Source organism: Manihot esculenta, chromosome 13, assembly GCF_001659605.2.
Source record: "Manihot esculenta cultivar AM560-2 chromosome 13, M.esculenta_v8, whole genome shotgun sequence".
Classification (NCBI taxonomy): domain Eukaryota; kingdom Viridiplantae; phylum Streptophyta; class Magnoliopsida; order Malpighiales; family Euphorbiaceae; genus Manihot; species Manihot esculenta.
Window position 1 is genome coordinate 32,371,929 of NC_035173.2, and position 13,420 is coordinate 32,385,348.

General features: G+C 36.5%; 2 protein-coding genes across 2 annotated transcripts; one reads left to right on the forward strand and one right to left on the reverse strand.

Moving 5' to 3' along the window:
* Positions 1-8,487: 8,487 nt before the first annotated feature.
* LOC110629283 (cytochrome P450 81E8) lies at positions 8,488-10,279 on the forward strand. Its single transcript, XM_021776191.2, has 2 exons — positions 8,488-9,381; positions 9,483-10,279. Exons 1-2 carry the CDS (start codon positions 8,488-8,490, stop codon positions 10,098-10,100), a joined length of 1,512 nt encoding a protein of 503 aa, XP_021631883.1. The 3' UTR covers positions 10,101-10,279.
* Positions 10,274-11,110, reverse strand: LOC110629016. The gene has a single exon (XM_021775852.2). It carries the CDS (start codon positions 11,065-11,067, stop codon positions 10,327-10,329), a length of 741 nt encoding a protein of 246 aa, XP_021631544.1. The 5' UTR covers positions 11,068-11,110; the 3' UTR covers positions 10,274-10,326.
* Positions 11,111-13,420: the final 2,310 nt, after the last annotated feature.

Here is a 13,420-nt window from a genome sequence, read left to right on the forward strand (position 1 = left end):
GTTTTAGTTTGAAATTGATCATTGATACTTTATTTTTTCGATTAATAAATTAGTTTAGGTTGTGGGAGACGCTCCACACAACCAAATTCCTCATTAAGTTTAGTTTGATTAGAAAATATTTGCTAATCAAATACTAGTTAATAAGTTGCTAAGGAACGTCATTGGAATTCCTCACTTTTTAATTGTTAACTGCTTTAAAAGATAGAGAAACCTAATTCTAATATTGCCAACCGCGTGATTTAGTTAAATCATGCAACCTTTTGTTACTTATATTCAAATAATCCAAGCAATTACGGACCTAAATTATTCAAACTAACAATTTATCACTATGCAATTAAAAGCAACGGGCCCTATTGATTCTAATAGCAAGACAATAATAGCATGAAGAGTAAGTTGCATAAATACTGAAAAATAGAAGTTTGACAATGGAGTTTCAAATCTCCCAATTCATAACAAAACTGAAATTTCTCCCACTTCAACTAGAAGACGATGTGTTTAACCACTCATGGTGGGCAAAGAATATATGAGAGAAAAGAAAGAAGAAAAAGAGAAGATGTGGCGTTGTTGATGCTCTATCGAGAATTGGATTCTGTTTGCTATTGGTTGCTGCCTTTTTATAGATGCAAAAATCCTAGATCAGTCCTTTATGAGATGAAATTCCTTTTTGACTTGACCTTTGATTCCTTTCTTGCTTGTATTTCTTCATAAATAGACTTTTTTGGGTGAAGAAATTCTTTTTGCAAAGTGTTTGATATGCTTCATATGCGTCTTGATGTGTTTAAGATAGGATAGAACTCCTAAAATTTGAATTTCTGCAATTTTCGCATTTCTGCACTTTTTTGCTAGTGACAGTCGATTTAGACAAATCGACTGCCCCAATCGCAAGTCTGTGATGTCTTGTTTCTCTATTTTGTGGTAATTGATTTGGGTAGCGATTGGGCAAATCACTTGCCCCAATCGTTTCTGTGCTGTCCTATTCTTCTCAATTTCTGCGGTAATCGATTTGACATATCAAAAACTTGAGTTTTGGCTTCTTCCATCTATTTGTGCAGCCTTCTTGGTCATTCTTTGAGGTTGATTTGGTCAAATCACTTCGGCCAAATCAACTTTTCAGCATTTTTAGACCATTTTTCACTAAGTTTCCATTTTCTATCATTTTTTGCAAACTATAATCAAAGCACAAAATTAGATAGAAATGTATAGTTTAGCATCAATAATGATAGAAAAAATGCGCCTAATTTACGTTCGATCAACACTTCTATAGCAGATCACCTAAATGAGATACAAAGGTACGTAAACCAGTTGTCAAGAAAGGGCATGCAAGTTGACAATGAGATACTCGCTCTTATACTACTTACTTCCTTACCAGAGTCATGGGAGACTGAAGATTTCACTCATAAACTTTGCACCAAATGGTACATTAAGTGCAGATTATGTGAAGAGTGGAATTTTAAATGAAAGATATAACGGAGATCACATAGTTCAATCTCTTCTTCTCAGTCAAAGGTTCTGGTTACAGAATCTAGAGGAAGAAGTCAATCTAGGGGTCCAAAGCCTAGAGACAAGAGTAGAGGAAAGTTAAACAAGTATGCCAATATGGAGTGCCATCACTGCGAGAAGAAGGAACACATCAAAAGATTTTGCCGGAAGTTCAAGAAGGAGCAGGAGAGGGAGAAAGGCAAAGGATTAAAGAAAGATGACAGCAGTGATGATGAACGTGCAAGTGCTCTCGATGAATTTAACATCGTCTGTGATGAAGATTGGTTAGTTTGGCAAGTGATGAAACCAGCTGGGTGATTGACAGTGGTGCAACTATTCATGCAACTTCTCGAAGGGAATTCTTCTCATCTTATACACCAAGAGATTTTGATGTTGTTAAAATGAGAAATGACAATCTGTCTAGAGTCGTCGGCAAATGAGATGTCTACTTGATGACGGGAAATAAGACGAGAATAGTTCTAAAAGATGTTAAGCATATTCCAGATATGAGGCTAAACTTGATCTCTACATGAAGACTTGATGATGAAGGTTTCTACAACATATTCTCAGATGGCAAATGGAAGCACACCAAGGGCTCACTAGTGGTGGCGAGAGGCTCAAAGTACTCAAAGCTCTATATGATGTAGGCAAAGCTCTTCGATGATGCTATCAATACAATGGAGAAAGAAGGTGTATCTGAACTATGACATAAGAGACTTGGCCATATTTGTAACGACCCCAAAATGGACCGTCACCGGCGCTAGGATTCAGGTCGGCTTAAGGCCGCCAGAATCCGTAGCAAGCTTGCTATACTCTCTGTGTACCTGTAAAACTCATACATGATTATATATATTCACATACTCTGTAAAACATATACATATATAGATCATGTACATAACAAAAGATTTACAACACAAAATAACTAAGTCAAGCACAATTCGAACTTTATACACAACTGTTACATCTCGTTACTATTACATGTCCACTATATTCTATTACACAACTCTTCTCTTTTCCTGAACTCTGCCGGACTTCCCCTGTACACTGAACCTGCAAGACTGGGATTAAGGGAGTGGGATGAGCTCTATAGCCCAGTGAGTAGAACAGTAAAACATACCATTCAAACATGATCTTATGGAATGCATCATAACACAAACAATCCACATCAAGGGTAACCCTGTCACCACATAGTCCCGGTAACTCTGCCGTGCCAGGGCGTAGAATCGAGCACCTGGTCTTCCTGTCATATATATATATGTGTCTATAATACCTCTGTACTTACCATTGCCAGGGCGTAGTCAAAGGCTCCTGGACTTTACTATACCTGCCAGGGCGTAGTCAAAGGCTCCTAGACTTCTCTATACCTGCCAGGGCGTAGTCAAAGGCTCCTGGACTTCTCTTAGAGACTATTGGATCATTCAGCATTCACCCACATCAACAAATAACTATGCAATGCAACATATTCGTGAATTTTAATGCAATCAACCTACTGCATACCCATAATGCATGACATATGCTAAAAACATTCCATTTCTCAATTAAAAGAATTAAGTTTAGTTCCACTCACCTCTGGCTAGCTGGACTGACTCTGCAGGCTCTGACAACTCTGGAGCAGTACTCACTGCTGCTCTCTCTGGTTCCTCTGGTCTGTACCTATACAGATAGACTCAAATGAGGGACCAAACTAGTTTATGACCAACTCTAGTAAACTCCCCAAGAATCCCCTTAAACTCATTCAATCATCCATGCAAAGCATGCAAAGGAAGGCTGGACAGGACACTTTCGGCTGCAGGTTCGGCGGCCGAAAGTCCTCTCCAGAGACGAAACTCATGCACCTTCGGCGGCAGAAGCTCTACTTTCGGCAGCCGAACCCTTTCGGGGGCAAGTTTCGGGGGCTGAAAGGCACTCCAGAGACGAAAGTCTCTAACCTTCGGCGGCACCTTCGGCGGCCGAACTCCCCTCCAGAGCCGAAAGTCCAAAAGCTCGGGGGCAAGCTTGGGCAGCCGAAGCCACCTCCTCATGGGTTCGGCAGCCGAATGTACCTTCGGCGGCCGAACCTGAGTTCATCAGCAAGGCAGAAACTTGCTCTCCCTCTCGCCAAAATGCTCCAATCTGCCTCAACCTCAACCACCTCAACTCCTTAACATGCATACACCCAAGTATATGCTCAAAGGGGTCAAAAACTACCTGAAAATCCCAAACACACAAGACATACAACACATATACAAGCTTTTCTCATACAATCACCAAAACCTCAAAAATAACCCTATTCATGCAACTCTCTCCCATAACCTCATAAAACCTTCAGAAAACATAAAAACAAGCTCAGGATCTTCACTTACCTCTTGAAACCAAGAAGATGAATGATCCTAACGTGAAGTTTTGGAGCAACTCTCCTTCAAACTCCCCAAAATACACAACTTTGAGTTTTTAGCTTAAAACCTTCAAAATAACATAAAAACGAATCAAACCTTTGCAAGATGTGATAAAAACATGTAAAATACTCAAGAAGGACATAGTCTCACCTCAGAAATTGAAAGGAATCGGCGAGCCTTATCCTTTCAACCGACTGAGGGCCTTTTATAGGTGGCTGGCCAGACCACCTTCGGCAGCCTATCGTGAAACCGAAAGCCATGCATGTTCGGCGGCCGAACCTCAACTTCGGCGGCCGAACCTGACTTTTCTGCCTTGGTTCATTTCACTCAAAAACTCATTTTCTTATGCTTTAAAACTCTGAAACATACCAAAACATTTAAGGAAAACATAAATCTATCCCTTCTAGAGTCTTCCGGCATCTGAAACTCCATCGGAAAGTAGAATTCTGATGCCGGACTCTAGCCGGGTATTACAATATTAGTGAGAAAGGGATGGCAAAACTAATAAAGAAAAATGTGTTATCCAGGGTGAATGAGATACATTTGAAGAAGTATAGTGATTGTCTTACAGGAAAGCAGAGCAGAGTCATCTTCAAGAGTTTTCCTCCTTTTAGAATGAAGAACGTGTTAGATCTGGTACATTCAGATCTGTGTGGCTATTCCCAAAGTCACTTGGCGGTGCTCAATACTTCGTGACTTTTATTGATGATCATTCCAGGAAAACATAGGCATATACTTTGAAGTCAAAAGATCAAGTTTTGGATGTCTTCAAGCAGTTTCATGCCTCAGTTGAAAGACAGATTGGAAAGAAACTCAAGTGTGTTCGAATAGACAATGGCGGAGAGTATACTGGACCATTTCATGCTTACTATAATGAGTATGGCATTCGATATCAAACAACACCTCTAAAGATGCCGCAGTTGAATGGTTTGGCTGAGAGGATGAACAAGACTTTGGTGGAGAGAGTTAAGTGCTTACACTCACATTCAAAGCTGCACAAGTCATTTTGGGGTGAAGCTCTACTGATAGCAGTTTATGTGTTGAATCGCTCACCCTGTGTTCCTCTGCAGTATAAAACTCCAAAGAGAGTTTGGTCAGGAAAGAAAGTCTCCTATGATCATCTGTGGGTACTTGGATGTAAAGCCTTTGTTCATGTTCCTAAGGATGAAAGGTCAAAGTTTAATGTCAAGACACGACAGTGTGTATTCATTAGGTATTAGGGGTGAGCATTCGGTCGGTTCGGTTCAAAATTAAACTGAACCGAATAAACCGAAAACTGAAATTTTAGTATTTATAAAAACCGAACCGAATCAATTTTAGTCAGAAATTGAATCGAACCGAATCGGTCTGATTCAATTCGATTCGGTTCAATTTGATGGATTTCGATTTTTAATAAATTTTTTATTTTTTACACTTTATTTTTAATATTTTAAAATTTAATAAAAATATTTTAATTTTAATATAATTTAATTTCTCTATATTATTGAAAATAACATATTATTATCATTAATCAGTTCGTTTCGATTTTTTCAATTTTTTTCTGATCAAAACCGAAATAACCGAAATTTTTAAAATTAAAAATTGAACCGAACCGAATTGAATAAAAAATCAAACCGAATTTTGAAATTAATTCAGTTCGGTCGGTTTTTTCAGTTTGAACCGAATACTGCTCACCCCTATTAGGTATGGTCAAGATCAACTTGGCTACCAATTCTATGATCCGATCCAGAAAAGGCTTAGAGCTGTTGTGCAGTGTTTGTTGAAAATGAGACCATCAATGATATTGGTAAGGAGCAGAAAGCTGTTCCAGAACTTGATGATGACTCAACAGACTTGGAGTTGATTCCTCCAACATAGGTGCCGAGATAAGTTGGAGATGGAATTCAAGAAAATCAACCTGAAGTAGATAATGGTCCCATTGAGGATGAAGATTAATAAGACGATGAGGATGACAATCATGTGCAACCACCAGTACCTGTAGCTTCTCCAGTCCCACAAAGGAGATTTGAAAAAGTCAGACAACCTTCTACCAGATACTCTAGAGACTAGTACGTGTTGTTGACTGATGGGGGAAAACCTGAAAGTTTTGAATAAGCTATGGAGGATGAATATAAATAGAAGTGAATTGAGGTCATGCAAGATGAGATGAAGTCCTTGCATGAGAACAAAACATTTGACCTGGTGAAGCTGCCCAAAGGGAAGAAAGTTTTGAAGAATAAATGGGTGTTCAAGATCAAGCATGATTAACATAGTCTCCATCCTCAATTCAAAGCCAGATTAGTTGTGAAGGGTTTCAATCAAAGAAAGGGCATTGATTTTGAAGAGATATTCTCAATGGTGGTAAAGGTGACATCCATCTAAACAGTGTTAGGCCTAGTCGCTACTCTTAATCTAGAGATTGAATAGATGTGTGTAAAGACAACGTTCCTTCACGGAGATTTGGAGAAAGAGATATATATGAAGTAACTAAAGGGTTTCAAGAAGAAAGAAAAAGAGAATTATGTTTGCAAGTTGAAGAAATCTTGTATGGTTTGAAGCAGGCACCAAGACAATGGTATAAGAAGTTCAAGTCTACCATGGGGAAGCAGGGTTATAAAAAGACTACTTCAGACCACCGTGCATTTGTTCAGAAGTGATTTCATAATCCTTTTGCTCTATGTGAATGATATGTTGATAGTTGGCCAGAATGTCTCCAAAATTAACAGTTTGAAGAAGCAATTCAGTTAGTCTTTTGCCATGAAAGACTTGGGGCTAGTAAAGCAAATCTTGGCATGAAGATAACCAAATATAGAAGCGCCATGAGGTGATGGTTGTCACAAGAGAAATACATAGAGAAAGTACTTCAGAAGTTCAACATGGAGCATGCTAAAGCGATTAGTTGTCTTCTTGCTAACCACTTTCATTTCAGCTTAAAGCAGAATCCTCCTTCAAATGAAGAGAGAGAGGAAATGGACAAGGTTCCCTATGCTTCAGCAGTTGAAATCTTAATATATGCCATAGTATGCACAAGGCCAGATATTGCTCACGCAGTTGGAATAGTGAGTCAGTTTCTTTCAAATCCAAGAAAGGAACATCGGACTGTAGTGAAGTGGATTCTGAGATATCTTCGTGGCAATAGTGAACCTGTGTTAATTGGCTATACAGATGTAAGTATGGCAAATGAAGTTGACTCGAGAAAGCCTACATCAGGATATTTGATTATATTTGCAAGGGGAGCCATGTCATGGCAATCAAGATTACAAAAATATGTTGCTTTTTCCGCTACTAAAGTAAAGTTTATTACACAACTAAAGCATGTAAAGAGTTGCTATGGATGAAAAAGTTCTTAAATAAACTTGAGCTCCAGTAGGAAAAATAGCAATTATTTTGTGACAGTCAAAGTGCTATTCACTTTGGGAAGAATGCCTTTTTCCATTGAAGATTAAAGCATATTAATGTGAGATATCACTAGATCAAGAATGTATTGGAGACGAAGTAACTAGTGCTTGAAAAGATCCATACAGAAGAAAATGGGTCAGACATGTTAACTAATATTTTACCAAGAAAAAAGTTTAAATATTATCGGCTAGTAGTTGAAATAATAGAGTCCTCTATATAGTCAGGAGAAGGAAAATTGTTAGGTGGGTCACTCCAACATGGAGGACACACACTAATGATTATCATGTGTTGAAAAAAAAAAAATTTTCAGCCACAAATTAAATCCATAAATCCATGGATGTAGCCTACTCTCCACCAAATGAAGCAAATTAAGAAAGATTTGCTAATTATTGCAAAGGGCATGAACTTGCCTATAAACAGGTAAGAGTTTGGGGAAGAAAGTATCATTTGAATCAAATCTCTTTTGAATGATCTGACTGTTTTTAAAATTTGTAGTTTTGAAAGAAAAATATTAGAGATAAAGAGTTTATTTGGGAAGTAACAAAAAATAATGAGAAAAGTATTTTGAAAAATATTTTGAGTTTGGGTAGATCTCACTCAGATAAGAATCTGTCTCTTTATGACTATTATTTTTATAGTGAAAAAATTTTGTGGACATAATTTAAAATTAATAATAAATTACATAAAATTATTATATAATTTATTTATTTTTATATTTTATTTTATTTTTACTATTTTAAACGCTGTGTTTCTTCTGGACTTCCAAGGATAAGAGGACCAAATAAAAAGAAGACAAAAAAAGAAAAAACATAAAATCTATGAAGACCAAATAGTTGTCCTTTACCAATTCTCGCTGTCAAAGGCTTGGCTGAAGCTCAATCCCGCCGATGCCTACGAAAATGTTTTACTAGAACTACTACTATGGGCTTGAAAACTCGTGGAATATTCATTCTCTTAAAAATTTCTTGCTATTTTTCACTTACTTTCTTGGGTTTATGTCATTGAATACCTGGCTTAAGCTGCATGAATTCAAGAAACTACGAGAAAAATAGTCTCTGCAATCGGCTTTGCTGTGAACTTTACTAGATAAGGACGTAGTGGAGGAGGCTTTTCCTTCGTAATGATGTAATAAGTACCCCGTTATCTTCTAAATGTGTTTACTTTGGAATACAAGGAATGGAATTGTTGTTTTCCTCTTAAATAATATATTACTTCTCACATTGTATGCTGTTGTCAAGGAATGCAAGAAATAATCATGGAAGACTCAGTCCCTTACTTCTTTCTTTCCCTTCTCTTCTTCCTTGTTTTAAAAATTTTCCGATCAAGAATACGCTACAGAAACCTCCCTCCTAGTCCACCTGTACTTCCAGTTATCGGCCATCTCAGCCTCGTAATGCGAAAACCACCAATGCACCGGATTCTCTACGGTCTCTCTCAAAAGTATGGCCCTATCATCTCTCTTCGCTTTGGACGCCGTCTCGTTGTTGTAGTCTCATCATCATCTGCAGTCGAAGAATGCTTTACCAAGAATGATATCATCTTAGCCAATCGCCCACAATTTCTTGTCGGCAAATACATGGCTTATAACAACACCACCATGGCTCAGTCCTCCTATGGTGATCATTGGCGCAGCCTCCGCCGTATTGGAGCCATTGAGATCTTCTCTAATAATCGTTTAAACATGTTTCTAAGTATCCGAAAAGATGAAATCAACCGATTAATCACAAAGTTATTGCATAGGTCCCTTCAAGATTTTGCCAAGGTGGAGTTGACATCAATGTTTAAAGAGTTAACATTTAATATTATGGTGAGAATGATCGCAGGTAAGAGATATTATGGAGAAGATGTTACTGACGAGGAAGAAGCACGACAGTTTAGGGAGATAATGGATGAAATATCGTATTTAGGAGGGGCAACAAATCTAGGGGATTTCTTGCCAATCTGGAACTGGATTGATGGAGGTAGATTTGAAAATAAGTTAAAAAGAATTGCCAAAAGGACCGACGCATTATTGCAACGACTCGTAGATGAACACAGAAGCAAGAAGGAGAATTTAGAGAGTATGAACACCATGATTGATCATCTTCTTTCTTCTCAAGAATCAGAACCTGATTATTACACAGATGAGATTATCAAAGGGCTCATACTGGTTAGTCTTCATTTTCTTCTCTTCAAAAAAAAAAAAAATGAAAAATGAAAAATATCAGATGAGATGTGAATGAGAATGAAATTGCTTTAAACCTTTTACAGAATTTGCTGTTTGCGGGAATCGATGCATCATCGGTGACATTGGAATGGGCGATCTCCAGTTTACTCAACAATCCAAGCAAACTGAGGAAGATTTGTGATGAAATAGATGACCACGTTGGGCAAGAATCATTCATGGACGAGCTTCATCTTTCCAAATTACCCTGTCTTCAAAATGTTATCTCCGAGACCCTCCGGCTATATCCGGCGGCTCCACTCTTAGTTCCCCACTTGTCATCCGAAGACTGCAACATTGGAGGATACAATGTGCCACGTGACACAATCTTGTTGGTAAATGCCTGGGCCATACACAGAGATCATACCTTATGGGATGATTCATCAAGCTTTAAACCTGAGAGATTTGATAATGAAAAGGGGGCTAGCTTTAAGCTCATACCATTTGGAATTGGAAGAAGGTCTTGTCCAGGTGCAGAGTTAGCTCTTCGCCTGTTGGGTTTGGCTTTGGGGAGTTTGATTCAATGCTTTGAGTGGAAGAGGATCAGTGACAAGGAAATTGACATGACCGAAGAGAAAGGGCTTACTATGCACAAAGCAGAGCCACTAGAGGCTTTGTGCAAAGCACGGCCGATCATGATTTCTCAGCTTGTTAGCTATCGTTAAATCACTGGATTGTAATTTTCTTCATTATCAAATAAAAAAAATGATATTTTAATCAATATAAAAAAAAAAGTTTATTAATTTTCTCTCCCCTCTCTCCTTCTCCTACACTCATCATCTGGGATTCCAATAAATATAAATAAATTCATAAATTCTTTCTTTCTTGTAAGAAAAAAAAGAAAAAAAAAAAGAAAAGAAATCTACAATCTATAAAAGATGCATTCGTTGTCTACAATTGTCTGCATTGATCACATTTCATCACTTGCTGTAACGTCTCTATAATCTCTTGTAACTTGTTTATGACCATATCCTTCTCGGCAATCGTCTCTAATAATCTTGTGTTCTCCTCTCTAACAAGCTCAAACTGGCAAAGTATCCCGTCAATCTGAGCTTCAATGGCTTCATCACTCAACTCAAACGCACTCTCCACAACTCTAACCACTCGCCATAAACTCACCACAACAAGCAAACCTCCTCCTTTCTTCTCCAACAATGCTTCCAAAATTAATGCACCTATAACAACCGCACCATCAACTACATAACCTGGTCGCCGAAACAAGGAGCTGCCTAGCCCCACAGCAAGCGCTATTGCCTTAGCAGAGAGAAGGCTCAGTATGGCGATCCCTACCCAGTGGAACCAAAGTCTTTCTATCTTGTAATTCTTCTTTTCCGGTGTGCATGACAATAAAGAAAATGAAAGTTCAAGAATAGTTAAGATGAGATCAACCAGCAACAGTGAGATTGCGACAGCACGAATTTTCGTTGATTCCAGGAATTTAATCAGGTTGTTTCTCCATGGTGCTCGTTTGTTCTGGCCTTGTTCATCATCAGCTGGATTGAAGAGGAGCTTCCATTGTTGCCTTCTGTGCCAGCTTTTGACTAGATTATGAACTGAGGATTGGAGGGTTTCGATGGCAGGATTAGATTGTTGCTCTAATGAGGAATCATCGAGGATTTTTGTTGGGTTCATTGGTGATCAACACAAGGCTTTGAATCTGTTTGTTTTCATCTGCTATAGAATATCAATGAAGATATATAGCGAGTTTAATTTAAGAAAGACACGTTAAATGCAAGCTAGTGTTGGGATTTTGCATGCTTTGGGGTGACGTTAAAGACCAGATCGTACGGTTATTGATGACGTTTAGGGCGTTGAAGAAGCTTCAAGTAATTATAAAGCCTACTTTTTCCATGGATTTTGCTTTATGACTAACAACCCATTTCAATCTACTTATTTTATTATATGATATTTTTTGAAGCCTTTAGGTTAAAGTTAAGAAAGGGTTTTAGGTTTTGATTTGGGCTCAAAGGTTGACATTCAATCTTGAATATAGTTAAATTCATCTTGTCATTTTTATGAATAATGAAATATATATATATTGAGTGTACTGAATAATTGTTTTAAAATATATAAAAATAATAAATAAAATTTATTTATATCAAAACAGTCAAAAATGAAATTAGAATATAATTGACATTGATCTAATTAATTAACCGAATGAAAATTATGTTGAGCATAATTAGAAAATAACAAAATTTGATGAGTTCAACATCAAGTTGTAGATAGTAGTGAGGGGCTACGATTAAAGAATTGTCAAGGCTTTTACAAAAGTCAAAGATAAGGAACATTATCAAAAATGTCAAGTCAATTGGACATATGAGAGGTCTAACAAGCATACAGTTCTTGCATTGAAATCCTTGAAACTCAAGCAGACCAGTGGCTGTCCTATCCCACAAAACTTGTTAGATTTTGATGTGAACCAACACAAGATCCACTAGCACACCATGCTCCTCTAGCAAGTAGCCAACAGCATCATCATGGTTTGGTAATTGAATTGGCAATGAAAGAGAACTATCCTCGACATGAATAGCATATATAGTCATGGACAACGAGAGACAAAAAAAAAAAAAAAAAAAAAAAACTTATTGAGGCCATGGATTACTTCTCCTATTCTGAATATAATTCAATTGACACCAAATTTCCAAGCCAGATTTCTTTCTTTCTATTTAATTGTAAATCTTAATTTGATTTGGTCTTGGGTTTTCAAGAATCTCTGCCTCTAACTCAAAATTATTTTTCACACTTCTTATAAAGGTTAAGAAATTATATTTATATAAATTAGGATTCCAATTCAGTAAAAGTTTCCACGGCTAATTGACCAAAATGAGAATCCATTGAGGCTATCCTTTTTTTTTTTTGTAAATTTTCTTGAATTATTTGAATTATGCATTACATTTTTAAAGTGTAAATGATGCAAGATCTACTCATAGTCTTGAACTTAATTTACTATTTTATTTTTCAAATTATTTCTATATAAATTACTTCTATTAGAACTACAAATAGCAAACAAAAGCTCCACCTAATTACCACTTGTCTTCTTAAACTTCTCATTGTCTAAGATCATTGCAGTAATCTTATTCTCCTTCAATTACTATATCTTCTATTCAAAGGTAAAAAATAAGTTTGAATATTTTGATGGTTTGAAAGGATTTAACTCTTACAGAAATCTCATCCTCAACTATTAGGGTTACTACTAAACTTTTATAATATTTTACTAAATTGTACTTCCTACCCCTATTGAAACTTTCCAATATCAAAGTTTTAATTAAACCCTTATTGTACAAAGACATCATAATAATCTCCTGAACAAAATTTAAGGTTAATTTGAGTATTTTACTAAAAAAAATCCATACTTGAAAGGAAAAGATAATTTAAGTCCACTAAATATATTTATCCATCACGCCACGGTTACACTTTGTGTATGACTGCAACTTGCACCCACCCTCAAATTTTGGTAGCTTTGAAGACTTACACTGCAAGAAAAAGGGTTTTTTTAGCAAAGAGAAATCTCCTTGAGGTAACTTCCCGCCGCTAAATCCAAATAGCAGCTAAAAATATTCCATCACATGCCGTCGCAATAGATTCCACCGTTAAAAGTCTGACGAGACAAGAAGAAGTAATCGGTAGCAATTGAGTTTTAGGAAAATAATAGTATCAATTGCTAAAACTTTAATTTCAATTGTATTTTAAAGGTAATTGAAATGGTAATATCTTCACAATTAAAAATAAAAATACATACTTTTTTAATTACGTCCAAAAAATTCAATTGCTAAAACATATAATCTTTTGATAGTGTTATTATTTGCATAAGTGGCATTTTTTTTAATGACAAGCTCAAATTAATTTTTTTTAGCTATTCATTCAATTCAACATGATTAATTCATGTATTTAGTATATTCATATAAAATGGAAAGGATATAGAAGAAACTATTATGTATAATAAAAATATTTTTATTTATAACTTACAAAGTAGCTATACAATATT